This window comes from Rhamphochromis longiceps, linkage group LG11 (assembly GCF_057381845.1).
Source record: "Rhamphochromis longiceps isolate RC_006_pf linkage group LG11, R_longiceps_female_GT1.1, whole genome shotgun sequence".
NCBI lineage: Eukaryota > Metazoa > Chordata > Actinopteri > Cichliformes > Cichlidae > Rhamphochromis > Rhamphochromis longiceps.
This window is the reverse complement of record NC_140567.1, coordinates 13,238,261-13,264,456: the sequence shown is the minus strand read 5'-3', so window position 1 is coordinate 13,264,456 and position 26,196 is coordinate 13,238,261. Positions and strand designations below refer to the sequence as shown.

Genomic DNA, 26,196 nt, shown 5'->3' with positions numbered 1-26,196 from the left:
GGAAAAGAATCGTGGATCTTTTCTTTTACTTTTTTGTTTCAATTTGATTGGACACTGTATTGGATTGTGTAAGTTATGTGAACGTTCATTTACAAACAATATGCTAGTAATTCTCCATACCTGTAGGCCTGATATGCATTAACCTGTTATCCAGGCATACATACATACATATAGTCTGGATAACAGGCATGGACAGTTTACAAATTACTCAATTAATCAATTTGTTTCTCAGTCTTTATTTCTGCAAAAATACTGAGTCCAATATATTAGCAGCAATGACTAGAAGTCAGGAAAGGTGAAGCTATCCTGGAGGGAGTCATCCTAATATAATGATGTTTAGTTGACATTGACAATAATTGCTGGAGCCAAATGTCACAGGGGTGACCTGTGGAAGGTGCCCCACAGCAGGACTCAACAGCAGAAGTCTGCCTGTAGGTTTGTAATCCCCTCACCCGAGCCGTTGGATTATGTGCTCTCTATCGACCCTGAAGAGGCTCCCCGCGGCTTGGGCTTAAACACTCTCTAAAATCTCATCTCCACACCCCATCTGCCGGCTGAGCGATGTCTTGGAAGTCGAAGGAGTGGAGATGCGAGCAGGCGAGCAGACGGAGGAAATGAGAACACGCCTCCTACTCCTTGCTGTGGCTCTGCACCGCAGAGAAGAGCAGACTTTAGGAAAACACGCTATATATGTACAGTACAGATTTTTAAATATGCACATCAAAATTCCTATAACAGTTAGTTATAGGTTTGTGATTGTATTCACGTTTATATTGTTATTATTTATATTCTCCCTTAAATGAATTTGGAACCGTTCCTGATTGTTGTTGCTGTCAAAGTATTAAATTCTTTGTTGCCATTACACTCCATTAATATCCGTGTGTTAAATGGCTCCATTTCACAAATAAAAAAAGTTCAAACACTACAATAATTGCTTTTCTACAGATCAATGACCCTTTAACATTCTCTGACAGGGGCCTTGTTTTGTGGCCGTCAGTGGACAGTTGGAGGAGCTGGTGGTTGGCCCTGAGCAGTGAGGCATGTCGTAAGAGGGTTTAACTTTGCTAACCTCCTTCTGCCAGGTTCATGGGGCCCTGCTGTTTGGGTAATATTGGATCAGTGTTGGGAGGCCATGTCCCTGCCATATCAGTCAGCACGCTACTTGGGGTAGTAGCGCTTTCCTCTATGGAGCCAACTGGACTTGTTCAGGATTCAATTTCTATGTTTTTTTTATATTTCATGTTTTTGAAATTCCTCGAACGTAGAATTTCATATGCGTTTAAGCCACATCAAGAAAGATTTGTTGACATCTCCGACAACAAATACTCTCTCACATAACAGAACAAAAACATGTGGGCCCATAGCAGTGAGTTAATTAGAAGCCAGGACAACAAATATTTTTCATGTAATTAGGAGTTCTCTTAAAGTTAATGTTCCAGTGTGTAACCAGTCCACAAACAGTACATTATATGTACTTTGTACGTGTGTTTTACCACAACCGCTTTTTTCACAAGAAAAAAAATAAAACCCACTGATAGAAAAGGGGAACCAGGGACTCTTTCACAAAGTAAATTAGGAAGTAGATTTGTAAAAGTATGTAGGTACTTTTGGCACAATACCACTTTTCTTTTTTTAAATACAGCCTATAAGAAAAAGAAATATCGTTAAGCACCTCTGCATTAGCTGTCTTTTCCCTTCCTTGTATTAAATAGTGAATGCAGCCAAACCACTATTGGTAACATTAAAAAACAAACAAAAAAAAACATGGAGTCAGAAGGAAACCACTCAACCTGAAAAATTCAAAGTATGCACCATACGTGGTCTTGGCCCGTTTAGGTACAGCCAGCACTAGGATCATAGTAAAACAGCCACACACTGTATAGAGATGAAAAACAAACATTGTTGTATATTTGTTTCTACAGTGAAAATCAAGCTTTCATAGAGATATCTGATTTATCACGGGAAAAAAAAGATTTTGGTCAGAAAGCTGTTGAGTGCTCATAAATATCAAATATTTGTATATTGTAGACTTACATTACTTTTTTTTTCAAAACAGTTTTGCAGGATGACACGCACCACATAAAGCTCTTGTATTTGTCAAGAATTCAAGCGATATTAAAATATCATTTTTATCATATTTGCTTCAGTGGTTGTGCAATCATTCGTATGAGGCCCATTTGGCCCTGCTGTGGAAATTTGGCGAATGTTGCATATTGGAGGAGCTCTGCTGATATTAAAATCTGCAGATGCCCACCTGGTGTGAGAAGGGGTAGAAACAGAAGAGTGTGCTGTCTGGACTTGGAGGTGTGTATATCCATCTGTTCGTTTAAGTTCAAGGTTCAAGAAAATGAAATAAAAAGCATGTACACGTGTGCATACAGGTGATGGCCTGTGGTCTCTTTTTGTTAAAGGAGTGGGTTTTTTGTGCTTGTAGAAATCATAGATTTGCACTTTCTGGTCTTTGATTTTCAGATGAAAAGGCTGTTTTTCTCCACAGAGGAAAGCGACAGCTTTACCGGTGTAAGGTCAGAGAGTCGTGAGAACTACAGGCAGACGGGCTAGAGATTCACTATATCGCCTCTGGCGGTGGTGGTGTGTGGGTGAGTGTGAGCTGTAAAGGTGCACTGGGTGTGTGTCTGTGTGGTTTGGATGTGGAGGTGGGTAGTTCACACCTGTTTCTTATCGTAGTCTGTATGTGTGAAGACTGTCTTTTTCTTAAAGGTGTGTATATGTCTGTGAGCTGGGTACCTGTTTCTTTGATTGAACAGGTGGGCCTTCTTTGCATGGGATCCAGACAGCCGATCCGCCGCACAGCTGACTGTGGTCAGGCTTACTGTGCGCAACACACAGGCTGTGGTTCAGGTACAGATACACTGTGGTTGGATGCTGACTTTCAGGAGTCGTTTTTCAATTATTTTGCTATGATTTTATTTCACAATTGCCACATGGTACAAATATTGTTTTAAAAACAAGTCTTACTGCTTGCATTAAAAATGTGTAGCCACTGTACATAGTTTGAGAGTACAGAAAAAAGCCCTGGCAGTTAAAACACACAAAACTAACAATGTAATTGTATTTGATGCAACATAGCTTACATAATAGTACGGTTTTTACAGCTTCAGCCTCTTAACCTACTTTATTTGGAAGACAGTCATCAGACAAACTGGGACGTTTATCCGAAGGTGTTTCTACAGTTATTTCATAATCATTTTTTAAAACTGAATACGCCCTTTTCAAAGTTGACACAAGGGGAAGTACAGGTGTTACTCTGAAAATAGTCATTGCAATGACATCCCTGTAAAAGTCTTTTGTTTGTGTGATCCAAAAAAGGAGATTAGACACATGAAAAAAAGACACCACTATACAGGCAGGTTAAAAGAAACTAGGCCATTTTTATACATATTGCACAGTGCCATTGCTTTTTCAACAAAAAGTAAGCAAAACTGTAGAATCAGTGTGTAAAAAAAACTAAACACACTCCATGATTCAAATTCGCGTAGTAACACTTTCAGCAGGAATAACTGGAAATATGTTTTCTATATGACTTTCTCTGTCTCTCACTTCACTGCGGGGAAATTTTGGTCCATTATTTGCTGCAGTTCACTGAAGTTTGCCAGCATTTGCTTATGTACAGCATTTCAATCTGGCAACATCTTGATTCTTTTCTTTTTCAACTAGTCTGTAATAGATTTGCTGATGTGCTTGCAATCATTTTTCTGTTGCATGAATTAATTTTGGCTAAGTTTTCACTGTCAGGCAGATGACCTCAGATTTGAGTTTTTGGTATACTTTGGTATGCAGAGGAGTTCCTGCTTGACTCAGTGACTGCAAGGTGCCCGGGTGACTACAAAACAAGCTTAAATCATCACCCTCCACCACCATGCTGACAGTTGGTATGAGGTGTTAGTGCTGTTGTGCTGTATTTGGTTTTCACCAAACATGGTACTGTGCATTACGGCCAAACAACTCCACTTTTTCTGTCCAAAGGCCATTATTGTGGTTTGTTCAGATGCAATTTTGAAAAGCCAAACTGCGCTGCCATGTTATTTTTAGAGAGAAGAGGCTTTCTCCTGGCAAGCCTTCAAAACAAACCACACTTGTTCAGTCTTTTTTTAATTGTGCTGTCATGAACTTTAACATTTAGCATGCTGACTGAGGACTATAGAGTCTGAGATATAGCTCTTGGGGTTTGGGTCTTTTTGCAGTTTCTCTCAGCATTGCATTGTGTGATCTTGGGATGAATTTGCTGGGACATCTATATCTGAGAAGATAGTGTTTTCCACTTGTGAGTAATCTTTCTCACTGCAGAGTGAAGGACAGATGATTAGAAACAGCCTTATAACCCTTCCCAGATTTATGAGCAGTAACTGTTACTAAAATCATTACCGATATCTTTTCTCCTTTCTAATGTGTGAAAACACACCTGGCGAAAAAAACTGCCAAAACTGCTGTTAAAAGAGGTGCTTGCACTTGTTTATGATCAGTTAGTGAAGTGCATTTAATTACCCTCCATGGAGGCAGTAAGGGTTTCACAGGAAAAAAGAAGCGACTGCATCTTAATTTTGTTTCAATTTTTGTTAAATAAATAATGACACAGTGTAATATGCTACGTGTTGTAGTTCATTTGGGGTTGCATTTACCTCATTTAAGACCTGTTAAGGACCGAATTATATTTAATATGTTTAGAAATGTAAAAACTTACTGTATTTTTACCATAACTGTATATGGCTTTTTGACAGGCTTATGGAGTTTTAATGTTTATGATCTGTGGTCGCATTAGGGTCTAAAAGAAAGTGAAATTTATTTTTACAGTGCAAAATGTTAATTACGTAATTAGTTGTAAAATGTAAACATTTAATATCATCATATGATTAATTCCTAAAAACCAGCACATTACATAAATAAATGTTTTTTCTGCATGATATAACTTGCACACCGTTGTTTACAAAGAGCACTTACATGGAGCTTCACACTCCCAATAACTTCAATTTGTGAAAAAACAGAGAACGTAAAAGCTTTCGTTTCATCATTTATAACGAAAAGAAAGAAAATAAAACAGAAAAATAAGTGTTTTGAAGCTCTAAATGTATATAGTTCTGTTTTCTTCTTGTTTAAGGGTTTTGATTTCACCTCCCATCTAGACCGGCAACTTACTGTGGCTGGTGCAATCACAATTAATCACAATTAATATTATTAGCATTACTAGTATTCCCTGAATCGCATTAGTGAATAAGAGATATTTCTAATAATAAAGGTTGTAACTGAGACTGTCTCTTTAATATGATAAAACATAAGAAATCCTTTTCCTCAGTCTTCCACAGAAATGAGCGTGGAGCTAAACCAGTAAGCATCACTCGGTCACCTGTAGCCTCCTGCTTCTCCGCCCAGAGTGACTCTGGGAATTGCAGTTTTTCAGGCCACCATACTACGTCAGCGGAAGTGTTTTGAGCGTTCGCGAGCTAGGTCACATTGATTCAGTGGGGGTAATGTTTTAAGAAACATCATCGCAATGGAGGCAACAAATACAGGTATTAAAGTCCGTAATGCTCTCAAATGCTTTTCGTGTATTTCGTGGCATACTTTTAATCAAAGCTGTCCGAGTTAGCTCGTTCTTTATTGGCTGTATTGAACTGTAATGGACCTGAGACGCTATAATAACGTTAGCTAAATGCACTTAAAGAGGCTGTCGCCACTCTAAAGGAAAATGCTGAGTTAATTACTCATAAAGGAGAACTTCTGTGCCCAGCGTCTCAGTTAATGGTCCTAAACATGCCTCGCCTTTAGCTGCGTGCGGTAACCCGCGTTTAACGACAGTTGAGCACAAGCACGCATGTCTCCCACGTACACCTATGATAATTAAGGGAAATCATATTCAGTAGGCTTGATGCGGTTGATGCTTATTGTGATGCTTACTTGTGATACTCACATTTGCTTTGCTTTGCTCTGCCGTGTCAGAGGAAGCCCATCTGAGGCATGTGGAGAAGGATGTGCTGATCCCCAAGAAGATGAGGGAGAAAGCCAAGGAGCTCTGTGCTGACAAGGTTGAAGGTGGGATTTTCTCCTGTCCACACTAAAGTGTCGCTCAGGAATCGACTTTACACAGCAGGGTCACTTTTTAAGGAGGCCGTTTTGAACTGTCACAGTCAAGAAACATATGCCAGTTCACCTAATTGTTCCAGTAAGCCATTAGAGTCAACCAGCATACAACTGAACCCAAATAGAAAGCAGCCATCATTAAAACGTGTGTTTGTGCACTGCCTTATGTCAAACAGCTTTTAGTTTTAAAAAAGCAGAGATCTTGGTTAAATCTGTGCCTCAAAGAGACTTTTCTTTGGTCTTCAGTAAGAACCAGAGTACCCAGAGCTTTGATTGGGATTGACTAGAAAAGTTTGAAAATTCAAGTTGCTAACTATAACACTGTGATGCTAGTCAACAAAACGAGGGCGAACATCAACATTTGCCTAATTTCACAATTGGCAGTAAGATGGAAATGGAAGTAATTCAGTCTAACTTGTCTACTTTGTTTTTGTTTTTTTTCTAAATTATTTTTGATTTGCCACAGTTGGAAAGGTATAGGTTAAAAATAGAAATGTATTGTAACCAATGGATGTACTGGTAGCTGCTTTATCTTCAGGCCCTGGGTATATCCTGGTTCATGGTGACACTACAGTGATTCAGCTGCACAGTGATCATAGGTACCTAAAATATCTCAAGTTCTATCAAAACCAAAGTAAAAAAAACAAAACACAATGATAACTGACCACTGACTTGAGTATATGCCATTGACAGGCTAATTAGCTTAGTGTCCTGTACATCCATCACGTCAACAAACTTTTTCTGTTTTTTCTTCTTTTTTTTTAAGGCTGGAGCCTATCCCAGCTGTCCCTGCGTGAGAGCCCAGTTATACCATGTGTAGGTCACCAGTCTTTTAGATGGTTAGCACAGAGAGATACATTCACACCAATGGCAAATTTACAATACTTGGAAAGAGGGAAGGGTGTAACATTGCTGTTCTTAATTTGTCTTTTAATGCAGGGTTGTCAAAAATGTGGCCCACAACACAATTTTATATGTCAAGAGAGACTTTATTTTGTTGGACAAACCATGCAGCCAGTCACACGCAAAGGCAGATTGGGATCATAGCGTTAAATGAAAGAAAGGAGGAGGGCAAGTTCTGAAGACAGCAAGTGTAGTGGTTCAGGCCAGGTACACAGAGACACAGGGAAGCTGGATTTAAATGCAAGCATGTCAGGAAAAAGTGAAGAAATGAGTGAAAACGTGAAGTGAGCAGCATCTGGCTGCATTTCAACGATCTTGGGTTTCACAGGCCTGAATGTGCGCTTGAAGCCATTTATAATTCTTAACTTGTTTGATCTGCTGCTCACCACAATCAAGCACAAGCAGGAATTTTGGACTTTTAACTGTATTTTCAAAAGTTTTACAGCTTTTCATACTGATAAAAACCTCCCTTATGGCCATTCATACTACACAAAGTAATAGGCAATAAACAATTAACCTCTTAAACCGCAATGCTCCCAGTAACAGAGGCAAGAAGGAGAGCATCTGCTTTAATGGGATTTGCCACCAGATCTGTTATTTTAATATAGACCCGTGTGGTATCCACAGAAATGTTAAAATCTCAGCTAAAAGCTTACAAAACAATTTCAACAATCACCAAACAGCTAAAATATTAAACGATTAAACAGCAGGTAAATAGATTTGGAAAAAAGATGTAAAACCAAAGGGTGAATCCCCCCGTTCACCCGACGACATGTACATGGACATGCCGTCAGGTGCTGAAAGCCAACATCTCCCAGATTCCAGAACCCGCAGGTCTCATCACTCTCCAAACAAAATTCAGCTGAACGGCAGCAAAACAGACCAAAATCCTGCTTTATGTTTAAAGAAACACTTTAATGAATCCTCACTTACTTTTGCCGTCTTGCTTCCACCACGATAAAATCGCACTTCCTGCACAGCTCTATCTCCCTGTGTGCTTCAAGACTAGTTTCCCATCAGAAGTCTCTACTTTCTGCTTTATTTCCTTGCTAATAAGGCACCAGTCTGCCATTGCGTACAGCGCTGTTGGCCACTGTTTTGGCGTCCCCCCCCCCCCCAAAAAAAATGACCCCTGACAAGAAAGCCCAACTCCTCTTACAATTTAAGTCCAAAGACTCATGCTGACAGCATGTCACAGCAGCCTTTTCTTTATCATGTAGAAAAACATTTAGATATGTAGTTTCTTTGCACTGATAGAAAAGGGAGTTTCACCTGTCCGGTCCACTTAAGATCAAAGTGAGCTATATGTGGCCCTCGTGTAAAATGAGTTTGTGTTCACATTAAAGCAGGGGTGTCAATCTATCAATCTTTTAGAGAAATGACTTGATGTCATTGCAGACACTGAGGGTGAGGTAAAATGTTGTAGTTAATGCTGTTCATGTTATACAGTGGTTAGCTTAGCAACTCAGCAGTATGCACAGGAGACATGCCGGGGCATTGGTGTTTCATTGTTTACACAGAATTGATCTGTATGAAGCATGATTTGGGCTGGTTCAAGTAACTTCAAGGTTAACATTGGGTTTTCTGTTTTATGAAGGCGATCATTCCTTACTTGGGTGCATCACCGTGGTAACATGGTTAGGGAATCTATCCAAACCTACCTGGCCCTGTGCGAAACATAATTAAACTTTTAATTTTTTGAGCCCTGTTATATTTGGTGTAAAAATGAACACATCGTTTCATAAAAAGTACCAGCCATCGAACATGGTCTGCGCCTGCTGCTGTTTTAGCACCTGGATGAGTTACTGCGATTGATGGAGTCATGAATTGTGCTCTCTAACAAATCTTAAAGGCTCTTAAGTTCAATTCAAATTTCTCCAAAGAAGAGTGGGTCAAAATTCTTCTACACCCACAAGTCAGCTATTCACCTGCTAGTCAGGCTCTCCATTTTTATTGGTCAGATGCTGTCAGCGCCACACCTTTAGTGTGAATGCGCTCGTTGTTAAACCCTGGCTTTCCTCCCTGACTTAAGACGAAGGTGATTATTGATATTATTGGATGCTCAATCATCCAGGTAAGTAAATCTCCAAAAGTTTATTCTGTTCATCTGGATTTAGCGGGTTTTTTTTTTTTTTGGTTTTTCTTTAATCAATTTTATATCATGCTTTTTATTTGTTTTTGTTCTTTAATGTCTCTGTAAAGCACTTTGAATCACCTTGTTGTTGAATTGTGCTATATAAATAAACTTGCCTTGGCTTCAGTGGGAGAAACGTTTCGCTGACTTCCTAGCGCATTGTTCCTTCAGTGGGCTGGTTTCAGTCATTATGCAAATGTACTGTTTATAAGATTGGGGAAACCTGCAGTCAGCTGAGACTGAAGAAGTCACTTGGATGAGTGACGAAACGTTTCTCGCACTGAAAACGCTCTGTCCCAATGAACAGAATCAACTTTTGGAGAATAATCACCTTTGCGTGACCACTTAGCCTTGTTGCTTATGTTAAGTAAAGCCAGATGAGAGGGGTATGTTGCTTTATATTTCAGGCCTTGGGGAGCTCATTGAAACATGACAGCAAAATAATTAGACGCCATCAGACTGATAGAAGAGTCTAAGAGAGGCTTCAGGAATGGAAGCATAAACTTAAAGCGTTATTAAAACGTTGTTCTTCAAAATGGGGACTGCATGTGGCGCTGCATGTTGCTGCCCCCATTTTTGTGTCATATTGCAACATTGCATCTTTCCTTCCTCAGGAATTTACTTTACTCTTGACCTTCTTGAATCAGACCCTTCTACTTCTTCTTCTTTCCGGTATTGAGTAGCAGGCTAATTGGCATTACAGCAGTTGCCTCTTTATCTACACAGACGCACGCATGCACTTGGCTACACCTCTGCTCCAATGTGCCCCGTTTACTGCAGCAACACATCAGCCCGACAGTCACGGTTTTATGTGGTTTTTAGAAATCTGATGACAGCTTCTATGAGCTAGGGTGTACTGCTCACACGAGGAGGCAGACAGAGGTGATGGGACATACATGGCTGGGCTGTGGGTAGTGGAAACCCCCCTCACATTACAAGTTTCTCGTCCCACTCATTTTCACACCTTCATCCTCCGCCCTCAATCATCTATTCTGTCTGTTTGTGTCTGCACTACTGGGCTCCTGTGTGTGTGTGTGTGTGCGTCTGTGATTGTGTTTTACAAAGACAGTGCCAAAAAAAAAGAACCAACACAATCTACAAGTATGTTTTCCTGTGTTATTGGTATCTGCATATATGCCTCTGCACACCCCACAGTTGTGTATTGTAGGCTTTGTTGTTCACGCAGATATGTAGCACTGACCTGTACAGAACTCCTTTTGTAGTTTCACCTGATGAGTTTTCCTACTACGCTGATGATTCATGTCAGGACTCACATGCCTTTCAGAGTCTTAAGTTTTTGAACAACCCCCACACGTTCATTTTGATTACTGTTGTGTTTTTGCAGAAAAGTGATTGGCTGCTAATTGAATTCCTTAAATTTAAGGTCCGGATCACAAAATCAAAAATGTGGACAAAAGGTGGGGAAACAAGAATGAATGAATGAATGAATGGATTTTTCAGTTTGTCGGTTAGAAATGAATAAATCCTGCTCAAGATCCTAACATTTATTTTCTACCATAACTAATTATGTATAAGGTCTTTTTACACCACATCTTCCTCTAAAGTACCAAATCTCCCGAAATGTTCAAGCCTCATGCTTCTGCTTTCCACTAACTGCCACTTCTGCGTCGGTAAAAATGGCAAACCGAACGACCTCAAAGCGAAGGTGGCATCACACTTTTCTTCAGAAGGGCCTCTTTTCGCATGAAACCAGTCTCGTAGATTCGTCTCCTTATCCTAACTATTCATGTGCGATCAGAAACGCAGCCTCTATTAGTGCCGTGGGACAGGGATGAGGCGCTCTTTGATTAGATTAGTCGCACAGTTCTGCTTCTCTAAATTGGTTTTGCAGTTAGTCTGCATCCTCGTGAAAGAGTGTGTGATAACCATACTGATGCCGCAGATGAAGGTAATTACGATGTCAGCTGTTTGAAGGGGACACAGGGGCAGCGGTTTTAATTAAAGCCTCGAGAAAGAGCTTGCTAACAAGGTGAAGACTCACTCGTCGACACCTTGTTCAGTGCCTTTAATGTGGAAAATACCACTAACAGGGGCATGAAGTCACTGTTGCATCTTTATAGAAGAAGGGCTTCTCGTTTTGGGCTCCAGTTTTATTTTCCGGGCACAGGCACCAGCAATTGATGTTGGCCAGAGAAGAAGGAAGGCAGCAAAGGTTGAACATATCTAGTAAAACTGCAACCATTAGCAGCAATTCTTAAGTTTAACATTTCTGATAATATCTAGTCTGATTTCTGGAAAAGCTCCACTTACTTGTTCAGTTATTGTAAATAACCTCGTCTATCTCCAGGCCTCACTGGGCACCGTGTTCAGTGTAGCATTACCTATATTTAATTCTTGGGGGCATAGACGTGTGTATATTTGAGGATGGTGGGATGACTGTTACAGGACTAATGTGGGAGCAGTGCGACCACAGATATAACCACTCTGTGGATAGTACGGTTAAGTTCAGTCCTCATATGAACAAGGAAACATGGGTTTCGGTTTGATAAGAGGCTTGGCAGGGTGACTTCCGACTGGGTTCCTTCTCGTGGAGATGGGGCCCGTCTCGGTTTGCTCGTAGCTATTCGTTTTCTTGTTTGCGGTAAAAAAAGGTAGGCTCTTAATTGTGATTTTTGCTTTGAGGTTACTGTACGCATTGAGCCAGTTTCCCTTTTTCTTTTTTTTTTGTTGTTGATTTGTCCTTTCTGACTTCTACACTCCTCTCTCTCCCTCCCTCCAGCCTTCAGCCACTGCTGTAAAGAGTCTGGTTTCTTCATGGTGTTTAAGTGTCGAGGGGAGAACGCAGCCCTGAAGGAATGTCTGACACGACAGTGAGTATTGTGCGACAACACTCTTATAGAAAGGTGGCTCCCCATGTGTTATAACAGAATCACGCCAGTAGCTTTTACACACGCTTGCCTACTCTCTCCCACTCCTGTTGACTCTCTGAATTGCTGCCTGTAAAGTCTTAGTAATCTCAAAACCTATCAGAGTGATGAAGGTCTACCTTTTGTGTTCCACCAGCTACCAGGACCCCGCGTTTTTTGAAGAGTGCAAGCAGGAGTACATTCGAGAGAAGCTGGAATTTGAGAGGACGGGGATTCCAGCCAAGAACATGAAACAAAAACTTCCGACTAGCATGTAAAATAACAACACAACAAGCTTTATTTTTAAAGTGTACACAGACTTACACTCTGCCCAGAACTGCAGGATTACGTGGCAGTGCTATGGACAAGTGGTTGTATTTCTTGTAAAGCTACATGCTTATGCGTGAAAGGTGAGTGAAATTATTTGGATCATAAAGAGTGATCAGAATGTCACAAATATGTGATTGTACTGTGATATAGCAGCCACCTGGAAGAGTTTCAGTGCAGGGCAGCACATGGTGCGCAGCTGTAAACTGAGGGATGCTTTGCACCTGTTGAACCACTTGAACATGTGTCTATTGCTCCTGCAGTGACGGCACGAGTGACGAATCTGCTCAGTTGCCTTTGGCTGGACCCACAGCTTTGAAATTCACCTGCAGAAGTTGTTGTGTAATAACTTACAAAGGAATTGATTTTAAAAAAGAAGAGGAAAAAAAAGTAATGGAAATCAGAGATGGAGATTTGTACACTATAACTTGGAGGTAATAATAAAACCCTGTGTGATCATGTGATTGTTGCAAATATTAGAAAATTTTAAGGGCAGTCAACATGAAATGTTTCTGAATAAAGGTTTAATATCTGTTTAACTCCATCAGACTTAAAAGATGTGTTTTTTATGATGGTTTGCATTTTTCAGCAGTGGGACTAAAGAGTCACACGGTGAAAATTTCCTTTCTGTTTATTTAGTGTATTCGAAAGCAGGATCAACAGAACTATAAAAATTGTAAAAAGAAAAAAAGCTACAGCTGACTCAGTTTGTTCTTTTACATGTTCAGGACTTTTACCTCCAGTGGCTAAATTGAGCTAAATGCATACTTTTTTTGCATTAATAATTTTTTTGTTATGGTTATAATAAGAACCAATTTACCATTAGCAACCAGCATAAGTATGTATTGTATATAATCTACAACTGCTTATGTACTAATGGCACCGATGGAAAGAGTTGCTATAGAGGTCCTATATTACTACTGCTTTAAATAATAAGCTACAAAATTACAAATTATAAAATTAGATCATTACAAACATTAGCATGTTTAACATGACAATAGCCTGGGATTAAGGTTGATAGTGTAAAATTTTCTATAATTTTTTTTTAAACAATTTTCCCCCTCTACAATTTTGTTTCTAGAAACTAAAATTTTGTTTGAAATTGTGAAACAGGATTTAAAATTTAAGATAATTTAGGAAAAACAACTTTTTTTTTCTTTTGTTTTTTTAACATGGATGTTTCAATTCATCATTTAGGCTTTGTGGTACAGAGAAGGGCTTGCTGTCCCCTTTGCAGATATTTAGCTTTAAAAAAATGATTTAATCATCGTGGCTTTGTGTTCAGTGTTCAGTTTTAACAAACCACATAACATCATGCTTGAAGTGAAAACAGCGCAACCTCACGGTGTTGATTCCTTTCATTCATTTATTCGATCATATTTACAAACAGCCGGAAGTGCAGTAAATCTAAAATATAATCCATATCTACTGTACATTGCATTTTGGTTTGCAAATTGTTTACAGAAGTATGAAACTACTGCTGTAAAATAACATTTCTTAGAAATTAAGAACAAAAGACCACAATCATGATACAGATAAGAAAAAACTAAAACAAAGAAACTTACCCATGGGCCTTTGTGCTTTGTGCACCTATTTGTTAAGTCACATCTCATATTTAATCAGGTTATTACATTATTGTGTTGCCCCCAGCACAGGTAGCTCTTAGACATATCAGGCATCTTGGGGGAGAAAAAGCAAAAGCTAAGTTTTGGAGTGTATAACCATGTTTGGCAGAGTACTGAAGCCCACCATATACATTTATACAGATATGCACATTTCTTTCAGTTTCTTCTGTTTATTTGGTCTAAGATTCTTCAGTGCCCTTAGTTTATACTTTTTCACTACTGGGAGACCAGAGAGAGACTACCCTCAGTCCTAAACAGCAGGATTAACAATCAGCACAGTGCATAGTTCACATTTTCTAATGTTCAAAATGATGTGCCAAGTGTATGCGGTGCATTCTGCGAGTCCTTCAAAATAAATGCCGTGCTAAGAAACCAGCAATTCACAGCCTTACATCTACATGTCACTTCAGAGGTGAAAAAAGAAAGCAACACAATAGATGGTGTTGTCAGATACCAGACAGACTTGAGTTGTGAAGGTTATGAGAAATCATTGAACCTTCTCTCTCTTTACTTTGATATTAATCCACCTCAGTAAAAAGAAAACTTAATTAGCATTTCAAATTTGGAGCCAAAACCTGTAATTATCCTACAGTCAGTGTATGTATGTCTGTCTTCACCGTACAAAAACAAACACATCAACTCCTCCTACCAACACATCTCCTTCACATGACCATTAGACAAACATGGAACTACATACCCTCTGTAATTTACAGTGATCAAATGTAAAAAGACTTGCATTGGAGGAAGTACAGTTATACAAATTCTAGCACTATGCTGTGGCTCCAGTGATCAACAGCCACAGTTTATGGTGGAAGAGGCCCTATGATGAGATACAGATACAGGCACACTGTTGGATGTGAATATACACACACACATGCACGCACGTGCATGTGCTCACACACAAATTAAACTGCTTGTATGCATACTTGCACACAGTTATGCATGCGCATACAAGGACACAAACATGGACAAACTATTCTGTTGAGGATTTCTCATCAACTTTTTCTCTGCAAAGTCAGAAATGTTCACCGATGCGGTGAGCAGAGATGGCAGATTAATGAGTTTAAAGTCTTTACCTCAGAAAAAAAAGAAAAAGGCCTCATCTGGCCTCGTTTAGTTCCCACAACCAGGAGGTCCAGTCTCATCCGCCCCACAAAAGTGGTCTTATCACATTAAGGCAGGTAAGGTGGTAGCTATGTGGCAGGGTTGGAGAGTTTATTCATTGTTCCATTTGTTTATGTTCCATCAAATTTCTAACATTTATTTATCTTCCAATAAATTATTAATCATCTGTTCTCCCACTGTAACTTAATAAGGCTTGGCCCAATCTGTATGGGGAGGGCTCCTGGGGCTGCAGTTACCCATTGAGGACGAGGAGTTGGACGCAGCGGAGTGTCCCTCCCAGAACATGGCGTCACTGGGTTTTGGGGGACTGGGGAAGGATCGTGAACTGTCATCCAGAGAGGCCTGGTTCAGGGGAGGCGGGGGAAGTACAACGGAGCAGGCGTCGCTCCCAACCAGACCCTCTCCCGAACAACTCTGGGGGGGCCATGGGCCGTTGTACCAGCAGTCCTCCCTCAGACTATCTGGCAGCAGGGTGCCTGACGGACAGCCGGTGGGGGGGCAGGGGCGGCCAGAGCATGAGGGCAGTGGGGGGGCACTGGGGGGACGAGGCACTGATGGCCGAGGAACTGGGGGGTGGTTGTTCTTTTCCACGTCGTCCAGACACTGGACGGGAACTGTTGAGGCAGCTGCAGGAAGAGAGGAGGGTGAGTGCAAGAAAAAAAAAAGGATGAGGAAAAACGAGGGTAAAAGATAATCAAATGTTAGATGTGGTTGCACAAAACTGCATTTTTCTAGTGAGACCTGCACAGACAATCACTGCATGGACTGTGGCAATGTCCGTAAAACAAGCACAAATATTAGAGGCAATTGTTCAATTACCTTTTCTATCATTTTGGTGATACTTCAGTGACAAATTTCACTGTTGATTTAGTGACGCTACTAGCTTTCAGTCATCACTGCCAAGTACTGAAAGCCTTACATAACGAATAAACAAATGCTGCCTGCCTTCACGTTAGACATGTTTACAAGCGATATGTCACTTAGACCAATGGTTCTTAATATTTAGAATGGTGAGCCTTTCATGACGTTGGAAATATTAAATAAAGATTGATCAATCTGACAGATCTTAAGTGGTGATTTTTGGCTGAATGCTATAACTTTGCAAAACCCTGCACGACTCCAAGATGGTTTTTTTTAGTAAATCTGGAAACTTTAAAAAGAATAATAATTTTATTGCACTTATTAGCAGTGTTTTACTAGACAGTAAAGGTGTTTGTTTTAATGAATTTCTCTAGCAAATAAAAATAGCGTGTTTTCTGTCATTTTAACTAAATGATGTCGGCAGCACAAATGAAATGCTCTTTCCTCACCCAGCTAAACACGTCTTTTTTTCTTTTCTTTTTTTATTTAGCACTGAGATAACAACTCTGTATTTTTTTTCTTTTTTTTAACAAGTGGATTAAACTTTGGTTTCTAAAGCGGTTAAAAAAAATAAATCTTAAGCTCTGATCTCTAACTGTATAATAGACCTCAGTGTAAAAACAGAACCGGAGTAAAAATCGCACCCTGTGCAGCGGGCAGCGAGTTCCACAATGAAACCTTTGCACCATGTAAAAGTCACCGCTTGGGAATCAGTAAATAACAAAAGCAATAATTAGATTTTGTCCTCGAGAACAAAACCTAATCAGACCTGAACGCACAAACACATTTTCTTTCATTTCATACAAAGCATATCCTTACACAAATCACATGTCCTAATCTCACACAGACACATCATTGCTTTGCTTTCAAATCATCATCTTGAGCGAATAATAAAGTTTAAATGAGAGTATCTGCTCCTGCTTTTTTTTTTTCCATACCTCTCTCCATCCACACATCTATCCATCCATCCCTCCCTGCTATGCTTCCATGAGATGGTCTCCTGAGTCTAGGATTTGAATAAAAGTGATTCCAAAGGAGGAACATTAGAAGAATACAGATACACAGTATGACTGAATAAATACATAGCACACCCCCCTCCTCCCTCTGCCCCGCTCCATTCTTTTGCTGCTCCAGCTTTCCTCATTTCACTCCATCTGCTTCATCTAAGTTACAGGATTACCCTCTTATTCAGTGGAATAAATAGGGCAAGATTTATTTTCTTGCCATATTTCGTTCTAATTTTCACCTCCTGGTCTCCTCTTCTGACACTCCGAGGGAATCGACAACAGAGGTAATCCCTCCTAGGGTAGCATACATCATCACAGAGGGAGGGGAATGGAAGGATAGACCATTTCATGATGTCCTTTATCAAAGTGTTGGAGGACTTTGATAATATCCACAGTCTTATCACACTCTTATACAAACTGCAAAAAGAAGCAGGAGGAGAAAACTTCTTGGGAGGGGGAAAAAAACACTCCCGTTACTGAACAGAAGCAGTTCATTCGTTTCCCTGTTGTAATTACTTCAAGTACTCATTAACAGTGTTAGATCAGCTAAATGTGTTTGTCTCTCTATTAATTTACTCTGTAGTTACATCTACATACAATTGTTGCAATTTGTTTTCTTAATCTTTCATCATTTGTCCTCACTTCTTTAAGAAGTTGCAAGCTTTTTTCAGGGGCTTGGGTAAGAACTGCATGTGTGTGCAGATGTGACGTACAACAACAACAACAACGTAGGGTTTGAGTTTTTCTTTTTAAGAGCCCTCTATGGGAGGTGGACTCTGCTTTGCTAATATAATGGCATGGGGAAAAGAATGAAAAACACACTGAGGTTAAATCAGATGTAAAGCAGATCAAATGTAAAAGATTAAATAAAATATATAAATATTGGGAAAAAATGAAATATGATAAGAACAGGATAAACATTCAAGAAAATGTCAAATAAAACAAACAAAAATATTACCTGGTTCCTAAAGGGAATGATATAAATGTCAATTATTTTTAGGGTAAAGACATGAAGAGACTGAATACATTTTGTATGGTTGCTTTTAGGAGGTTCATTTAGGTGGCGACCTACACAACAATGCATTAATGCTATAAAGGAGACTCCTCACTGTACAGGAGCTGAGGTGGTGTGAAAAGGACACAGTGGAGCACAGTTGATTATCACACGCACTAAAACAAACATTAAGCATGGGATGATTTGTATTCAGACACCAACTGTGGCGCAATCCTGAGCTCACTCACATTTCTGCAGATGTGCCTCACCTTGTCGCGTCTCACTGATCAGTGGCCTGAGTTTCCTAATCAGGCCTGTTTGGTGCTTCAGCTCTGAATGGAGACGGCCGACCTCAGAACACAGAGCTTTGTATGTCTGCTGCATGCTCTTCTCCCTACACAATAAACAAAGCATTTCACTTAAATGCAAGTTTCCTCAAAGCTGGTGTTAGAAACACCCAACTGTCAGACAGGATCTTGTGGTAAATATCATGAGCAGCTATAGAGTACGCTCAGGAAAAGGAAATATTTTAGAACAATCTTATTCTGAAGTCAAATTCACCTGTTCACTGAAATTTCACAATGCCAAAATGCCACCCATTATGTCAATTTTAGTCAAAAATTAGTGGATTAAATGTACATATAAGATTAATCTATTAAATAAATTATAGACATACCAAGGTGATCATGTGCTTCTTTGCTGACACAATTAATATCAGTGACTACAGTCAGACAATACTTAAGAGGAAAAACAACAACAAGTACTGGTTGATTTGATGCTTAATCAGCCAATAACATTATCTGTATTACAAACAAGAAGACAAAATAAATAAAAACAGTGATGTATTTAAGGATGGCAACACCTACAAAACACTCTTATAAAGATGCAAAATGTATCAGCACTTGTTTTGAGTCCTAACACCTGCCTCACACAGCAAAAAACATGAACAGAAAGCCTATGGTGGAAAAACTAGGTTTTTGTGGTGCTTAAAATAATTAAAAAGGTAGACAAATTATAACATTTTCTTTCTTAATAAATGTTAATAAATAAATTCCATACAGACGTTATGCATGTCAAAATTCTGGACTTAAATTTGACTTGTGTTGAGCACCCAAGTTTAGGGTCTAGCTCTTCATATACTTTTGAGGTTACCTCCACATCATGCTGCAGACATGCATGCAGTCTATGATGAGCAGATTCATAACGCTGCACCCTCCTCTAGTGGCCAAACAGGACAAGTACAATTGAAACTGTGGCCATACAGAGCACTGCATTCACAAGCTTTAGCTTTCAAAGCAAAGACATAAAAACAGTATATTCTGTAGTTTCGTGTAAACAGTGTTCCTACCTGATTCTCTGTAGTTTCATCAGGGCGGATCATTTAAAACTGATTTTTTTGCTTAAGACTGTGCTTTAGGCAAGACTTCCCATCTATTTACAGTTGCTTCGTAACTACAGGTTACAGAAATTATGGTTGGGCACTTTTTAATGATATTCATAAAACACTATACCTTGCATTATACTTTGCATCACAGGTCTGGTCCAAGTCTGGTCCGTTAAGGCCATGCGGCTCCCCCTAAAACAGAGTTAAGTTATGCAAAACAGAGAGTGGAGGTGCAGTCTCTTGGTTGTTTCGGACAACCCTCCCCCCCAAAAAAACCAAACAAATCTGCATCCTCCACTCCACAACAACTCACACTTATGTCCGTCTGTCTTTTAAGAGTTCATCTCCCAACTGTTAAAGATGTAGCATACCCACCCTGGCTTTGTCTTCACTACTGTGTTTCCCAGTGTCACCCTGTCTCTCTCTGCCCTAACACCTCTACCGATTTCTCCTCCTTTTGTTATGCGACAAGAGCGTCTCTCATCTCAAGCGCCCCCTCTATCCTGTTCTCTGAAACTCCTTCTTCCCTGTTTCACTCACCGCACTTCTCTCTAGTAGCCGATTGTTCTCCAGTGTCACCCTCTCCAGCTCTTCCTGCAGTTTGTGGATCTTTAGCTCAGTGTTGATCCTTTCCACCTGCCAGGAGTCCTGAGAGCTGTTCAGGCTCTTCATCACTGTGGACAAGCACGCAGAAAAACAGATGGAATTTGTGTTACAAATGGTACAAAAGGCATAATTAATTAAAGACACTGACTTTTGCACTTTTAGCAACCAAATATTTTAACATCAGTTTAATCATAGAGCAACATTTTACATTTACATTTTCATAGAAAATCATAGGTAGTATGGAAGTAAAGGAGAATGGCACATGAGTCAAAATACTCGAGCCTGTCCTGTATTTAAATTGTACTTGAATCAACATATATGTTATATATAACCACAAAAAAACCAAATGTACTTAAGAGTATTGCAACATAAAAATGTTATCATATCATATAAATCAGGTTGCTGGATTTTTTCCCCTACTGACTATATGACACTATTTATTCTTCTAGTACTGTATTAGATAAAAGTGTTGAAATAAATGTAATTGTTACTCTGTTACTAATCACATTCTGGATGTCAAGGGTTCCTCTCAGCTTTAGGAGGATGTAAGTGTACCCTTTGGGATATTACAATTAGTTCTCATTATTTGAAAATGATACGATTTTGCTGGTTTCGTCAGACCTTCGACATTGCCTGCAATGGTTTTCAGTGTGAAGTGGGTAGGATAAGAGGCTACCAAAACAACTGGTGTTTGAGTAAAGAATCTGAGAACCGTGCCATGTTCATGACTGAGCATAAAATGGATTGACAGAAGGGCTGGTGCTGTGTCAGATGTAATGCAGGGGATGCTGGAATATGAATGACTGTTAACGCGCTCTAATGGCCGCAAGCTTCCGTTACAGAATAAGAGAAGTTACTTTCCTCTGAAGGGTGGCTGGTTAAGCAGGTGGGACATCCAGATCGAGAACAGACTGGAGTATCTGCAACTCTACTCCAAACAGGTGCCAGCTGAGATTTTTCAAACTTCTCATCAGGTTGTCGCTTCGAGGTATAATGGGCACACCCAACTAGTAGGTGATCCCAAGGTAGACCAAGAGCTCATAGAAGACATTATATAGCTTCTATGGTCTGAAAACATGTGGGAGAGAGGGACGTCTGAACTAGCTCAAATACTCTACTGCTACCATGGTTTAACTCATGAAAATGGATGGATGGAGATATTTTAAAGAGTAGATTATTACTTCGATTGTCCGACATAGCTAATTATCAAACAATTTCAGTCCTTGAATTTAATATGATTAAAATTCAGGAACAGGATTCTTTTCCTTGTATTTCATCCAAATCTCATGTGCTCTAAATGTACACTATCTGTTTCATCAGAGGACAGAACCATTTCCACTGAACAGTTCAGAGACAGCAGGCCTGTGTACTCTACCTGTACCTTGGCTGGTGTCCATTTCTGTCCTCAGCTGAAGCAGCTCCACCTCTTTGGTGTGAAGCTGCTCCATCAGAATCCTTTCTCTCTCACTCGTCTCCCTTTTCTGACAGAGGAAAAAAAACAAAAAAACAAAACAGACAGTGAGCCAAAGAGCATGAAGGTAGAGTCAGTGTATTTAAAACAATGTTTCAAACTCTTACTTTTGCAGTCCCAGGTGGGCAAAAAAACCAAACTCTCTTTATTATCCTTATACTTGAAAATAAGCTACTGTCAGGTTTGGAAGACATTAAGCCTTTAAGCTTGGCTGCACTGTTAGTTTATGAGATGTTCAGATTAATCAGTAAAACGCACCAGTTTGTTAAGCTCCATCTGCAGGTCCTCCTTCTCTATATAGATACCTCGGTAAGCACTGAAGGCCTTGTTCACGTACTGGGGCCCCTCTGATGAATGAGCATCTGGCCTGAAAAGCTACAGTGGTGAAAGAAGAAATAACAGAGAAGAAAGTAGAGGAGAAAAAAAATGTTCAATTTAAAATGTTGCGGTAGGAAGTCACTTTCCTCCCACCACATCCTATCTTGATGGACCAAGTGCTGCAGCACATAAAACTAAAACTGACAGATTTTAAACAAACAAGCTCGTGCTCTGCCCACATGTTGTGCCCAACTTTCGCTTCGGTCTGCAATCGGTATTAAGACCTTTGCTGTTCAAATAACTCACTCTCTCACTATATCCGTTTACTGGATCCTTTGTTCTTAATTCCAATTTCAAGAGCATTCTTCTCTGCTGAATATGAGCACAGTGTTTGCCAAAGACATACTTCTCCAGACTGCCTTTCTTTTTTAAACAGAGCACATTTATTTCTCATTGTTGGGTTTTTTCTGTTTTGACAACAGACAAACAATATTAATGATGCTGACATGCATACACTCCAAGAGGTTATTTTTCCTTTTTTTTTTTTTTTTTTTTTTTTTTGCAGTGAGATATTAGTATTTTGTGTTTGTCCATCATTCTGAAGTCGTGCACAATAGAAAAATCATTCATCTTTGTTCATAGGTCACCCTTTGTAAACATTGCTCTCTGGTTGTTTAGACAGCATGATAAGCTCTATGTTCTTAAATTTTGTCTCTCTCTCTCTTTTCTATCCCCATCTTCCCTTTGTTGTGCCATCCTCCTACTCTTTCCTACTCTATTCTTCCATCTATACCTTGTCTTCAAGCTGCTTCACTCTCTTCTTCAGCAGGGCATTGTCTCGCTCTGTCTCTCTCAGCCTCTTTTTGATGTCCTCGTATGCCGTGACCAGGGCAAAGTGGGAGGCGACCGATTCGTCACCAGCACACACCGACACAGGACTCTCAGCAGCAGTGGTGTAGGCTGTCTCATGTTTAAGGATGCAAATGTCATCATCCACTGCTGGGGAATCCATACCTACACAGGCCATATTCTGAGGCAGATAGAAGACCTGGGGGATACATGAAGAACTTCTTTAAATATCCTATATTTGTGTGAAGAAAAACAAAGTCAAACTATATTAGATTTATTATCATATTAAGAAATAAATATTTTCTATATTATCCAACAAACAGTCTACACTGTCAACTTGTTCTATTCATTCATAAGGCATTTAATGTCTGTAAGTAGAATTCTCCTAACAGTCAATGGTCTTTTTAAACCACAGTTTCACAAAAGAAGAAAGCCCCGCCAGAGGTTGACATCAGAAAAGCCCTAAAGACAACGAGAGGTTTTTAGCATGCAAAATCAGTTTGTTCACATATTGCATGCAATTTTGTGCTGGTGCTTCCTATTACCCTTGGGCACTTGACACTGGAATTACATGATTTTGATTTAACACCAGGGATGAATGTACTTGGAAGGTAGGTCCTCTTCAATTACCAACACTGAACAATAAAGGAGTCAGATCTGTAATAGTCTACAAAAGATCTACCCCCCAAAAAAGGCAATTTGCAATGTGTGATTTCCATAACATGTACATAACATTGTGTACACTAAGTTTCTGGCCTATGGCTTTGAATGAGAGGCTGAAAAAGAATTTATCAAAAAGAAACTTTAACTCTGCACATTTACAAAGAAATATCTCACACTGACTTGAATGCCTTTGTTAAAGGAAGTGCCAGCAGAGCTGACTTCCAGGAACGATATGAGTGTTTCAGTAAAGCTACTTGACATTTCCCCCACACCCTCCTGGATAATTTCTGCTCGGAGTAGCTCGGTTTCAGAGACGGTGCAGCTTCTTGATGATGTCAGCATGCAATGATGCAGCAAACACACAGGAGCCAAGTTTTTATCACTAAAGGCCTAAGCCTTTAGAAAAATAAGTTTAAGCAGAGTTACCGAATAGGTTGATAGACCCGCGGAGATGAATAGAAACGGAGAAATAGAGAGAAAAAGGAAAACTGCTGACTTTGACGACAGTCGGCATGAAAGCGAAAGCGACCCACAACAAGTACTTAAAAACGAAAGTGGACGTGAATCCAAAACAAGGCAAGAAGAGCGACGTAATTCCGTTAAGACTTCTCCACTTAAAACAGGAAAGCTAACAGCTAAAAATCTTATCTCAGCTGAAAAAACACAATCTTCCACACAAAGCGACAGCAGAAAACATCTATAATCGTTCTGAAAACAATCAATGAATTTCGCGTGTATACAAAGCTAACGTTACGCCGTTAGCTTCCGCGAACAGTGCTGACAAACACCAAACAACCCTGACGTCCGGTTGTGAAACAGCCAACAATAAGAATAACACAACAATTAAGCAACGGTCTTTAGAGAAACATAAATACATATCGACAGCTCCGCGCATCAAAATGATTGATCTATTATGATGATAACGGCTAGCTATGCTTGGCTAACGTCTTCTGGCTAGGTGCAGAAAAAGGATACGATTATTTTTTATTCTCGACTTTCAGTTACCGTGTTAAACGCTGTCCTCAGTTAGGTATCGACTGACCACATAGGACTGTCATTTAATTTGGAAAAAACAAGAGCTGGTTCAAGGAGAAAACAAAGAGACAAGGCTCGGCACTGGTGCCGTGTCTCGACCGAACTGACAGGTGAGAAAAACAAAAACTTCCGGGAGTCACTCCGCTGCTCAAGTCCTTTCAAAGTAAAAGCACAGTCTTAAAGAGCGTGTGCACTTTCTCACACACTGTTACGATCACCATAGCTCCCATTATCCTTTCCTCGGTATATGCATACCACACGCTTCATGAATTCTGCCATAAAAATATAAATATTTGCTCCATGTTCTATACTTCCAACCTTTTATGTTTCTCATATGACTCCCCCCCCCCAAATGCTGCAACTCTAAACATATGAACCTGTGAAGGTTCTCAGTCATCCAGGTCATCGTAGTCAAAGGAGCTTGCAAAGAAAAGCGTCTGGACTTCTTTAAGTTGCTTGAAGACGTTTCACCTCTCATCCGAGAAGCTTCTTCAGTTCTAAGGTCAAATGGTGGAGAGTCCCAGATATAAACCTAGTGGGAGTGACCCCCCACAGAGGGACAAAAGGACCCCCTGATGATCCTCCAATCGCCTGAGCCAAGGTGGGAAACTAGGCGTGGGTCCCAATCAGCCAGAGTTTCGGGTGTGTTCATTGTGAAACCTGGCCCCACCTTATCATGCGAATTCCTGAGGTCAGATGGCCCAGGATGTGAGTGGGCGTTAAGGCGTCTGGGAAGGGATCTCAAAACTGGATTATAGATGGCAGAGAGTTGGTGTCGTAAACCGCCGCCTCTGTTCAAAGATGGTCGCTCACAGTGGACATAGATGGATTCTTTCACTCCTCTTTCAAACCATCTGTCCTCTCTGTCCAAAATGTGAACATTGGCATCCTCGAAAGAGTGTCCTTTATCCTTAAGATGCAGATGGACTGCTGAGTCTAAACATATCACATGTCACAGTCGAGGGCAGAAGGCACTTCCTCTCCCCTCCTAAAATCTCCAGCAGCAAATGATGACGTATTTGCTGCAAGTATCTGAAAAACTGAGATTTAGGGCTTGGTCTAGAAGGTGCTTTGCCGCTTCAGGACCTGGGCATCTTGCTGTAATTAATGGAAGCATGAATTCTGTTCTCTACCAGAAAATCCCGAAGAAGAATGTCTGTCCATCAGTTCATGTGCTGATGCTCAAGTACAAATGTATTACATGTTTAAAAGTTGAATACAAATTTAATGCCACAAACTTGAGTTGTCATATACATCTGTGAGTTTATGTGTACAACAGTATGCACATGTGGTCTGTGCATGTACACACACATTTTAATCTAAAAAATTTGCTGAAATTAAAGTCAGAAGCTTTCTCAGAATGCTGACTTTTTCCCCAGAATTAGTTTTTCTCAGAATTCTGACTTAAACCTCAGAATTCTGAGAAAAAAAACTCAGAATTCTGATGGAACTCTGACTTTAATCTCAGAATTTTAACCTTTTTCTTAGAATTCTGACTTTTTTCCCGCGCAGAAGTCTGGAAAAGAAGAAAAAAAGACCTGCCGACTTTTCCCCCCCAGTGGCTCTTCTTCTTCTTCTTCTTCTTCTTCTTCTTCTTCTTCTAAAATCACTCTTTAAAAAATGTGGTTTGTATTTGCTCCAGGTACCTTTTGTTGTAATATGCAATATATACAATCTGAAACAGGTAAGTGTCACAGATATGTCAAAAAAGGAAAGAAAGAAATCAGGTAGTGTGTGTATATTTTTCATGGCACTATATTAATAGATAAAGCTAAAACTTGGCACATATTTTTACTTGTGGTCCTTATATTGATTAAAAATTAGCTCTCTATTGTGTGTGTGTTTTTGTGTTAAAAGGACAAAAGAGTACAGGGACTACTTGTTAAGCTAAAGAATGACTTAAGAAACAGGCAAGAAAACAAGTAATGCCC

At 39.8% G+C, this 26,196-nt stretch overlaps 2 protein-coding genes across 3 annotated transcripts; one reads left to right on the top strand and one right to left on the bottom strand.

The window, feature by feature from the left end:
- Positions 1 to 5,425: 5,425 nt before the first annotated feature.
- Positions 5,426 to 12,871, top strand: cmc1 (C-x(9)-C motif containing 1). Its single transcript, XM_085422370.1, has 4 exons — positions 5,426 to 5,528; positions 5,956 to 6,048; positions 11,874 to 11,964; positions 12,158 to 12,871. Exons 1-4 carry the CDS (start codon positions 5,510 to 5,512, stop codon positions 12,276 to 12,278), a joined length of 324 nt encoding a protein of 107 aa, XP_085278496.1. The 5' UTR covers positions 5,426 to 5,509; the 3' UTR covers positions 12,279 to 12,871.
- Positions 12,872 to 13,682: 811 nt separating this feature from the next.
- Positions 13,683 to 24,380, bottom strand: azi2 (5-azacytidine induced 2). 2 transcript variants are annotated; one of them, XM_085422367.1, is made up of 8 exons: positions 24,236 to 24,380; positions 22,512 to 22,766; positions 21,659 to 21,775; positions 21,305 to 21,410; positions 19,864 to 19,997; positions 19,451 to 19,515; positions 18,209 to 18,333; positions 13,683 to 15,703 (listed from the first exon to the last, which is right to left on the bottom strand). In XM_085422367.1, the coding sequence occupies exons 2-8, from the start codon at positions 22,743 to 22,745 to the stop codon at positions 15,261 to 15,263; spliced, it is 1,224 nt and encodes a 407-aa protein (XP_085278493.1). In that variant the 5' UTR covers positions 22,746 to 22,766; positions 24,236 to 24,380; the 3' UTR covers positions 13,683 to 15,260. The 2 variants fall into 2 exon arrangements, with proteins under 2 accessions (XP_085278493.1, XP_085278495.1); XM_085422369.1 differs by having other exon boundaries at positions 21,311 to 21,410.
- Positions 24,381 to 26,196: the final 1,816 nt, after the last annotated feature.

Coding starts and splice junctions, on each gene's coding strand:
- cmc1 (XM_085422370.1), top strand. Junction 6,049..11,873: donor CTGTGCTGACAAGGTTGAAG/GTGGGATTTTCT, acceptor CCCTCCCTCCAG/CCTTCAGCCACTGCTGTAAA. Junction 11,965..12,157: donor AAGGAATGTCTGACACGACA/GTGAGTATTGTG, acceptor GTGTTCCACCAG/CTACCAGGACCCCGCGTTTT.
- azi2 (XM_085422367.1), bottom strand. CDS start 22,745: ATGGCCTGTGTAGGTATGGATTCCCCAGCAGTGGATGATGACATTTGC. Junction 21,776..22,511: donor TGAAGCAGCTTGAAGACAAG/GTATAGATGGAA, acceptor TCACCACTGTAG/CTTTTCAGGCCAGATGCTCA. Junction 19,516..19,863: donor GGCTACTAGAGAGAAGTGCG/GTGAGTGAAACA, acceptor ACTCTGTTTTAG/GGGGAGCCGCATGGCCTTAA.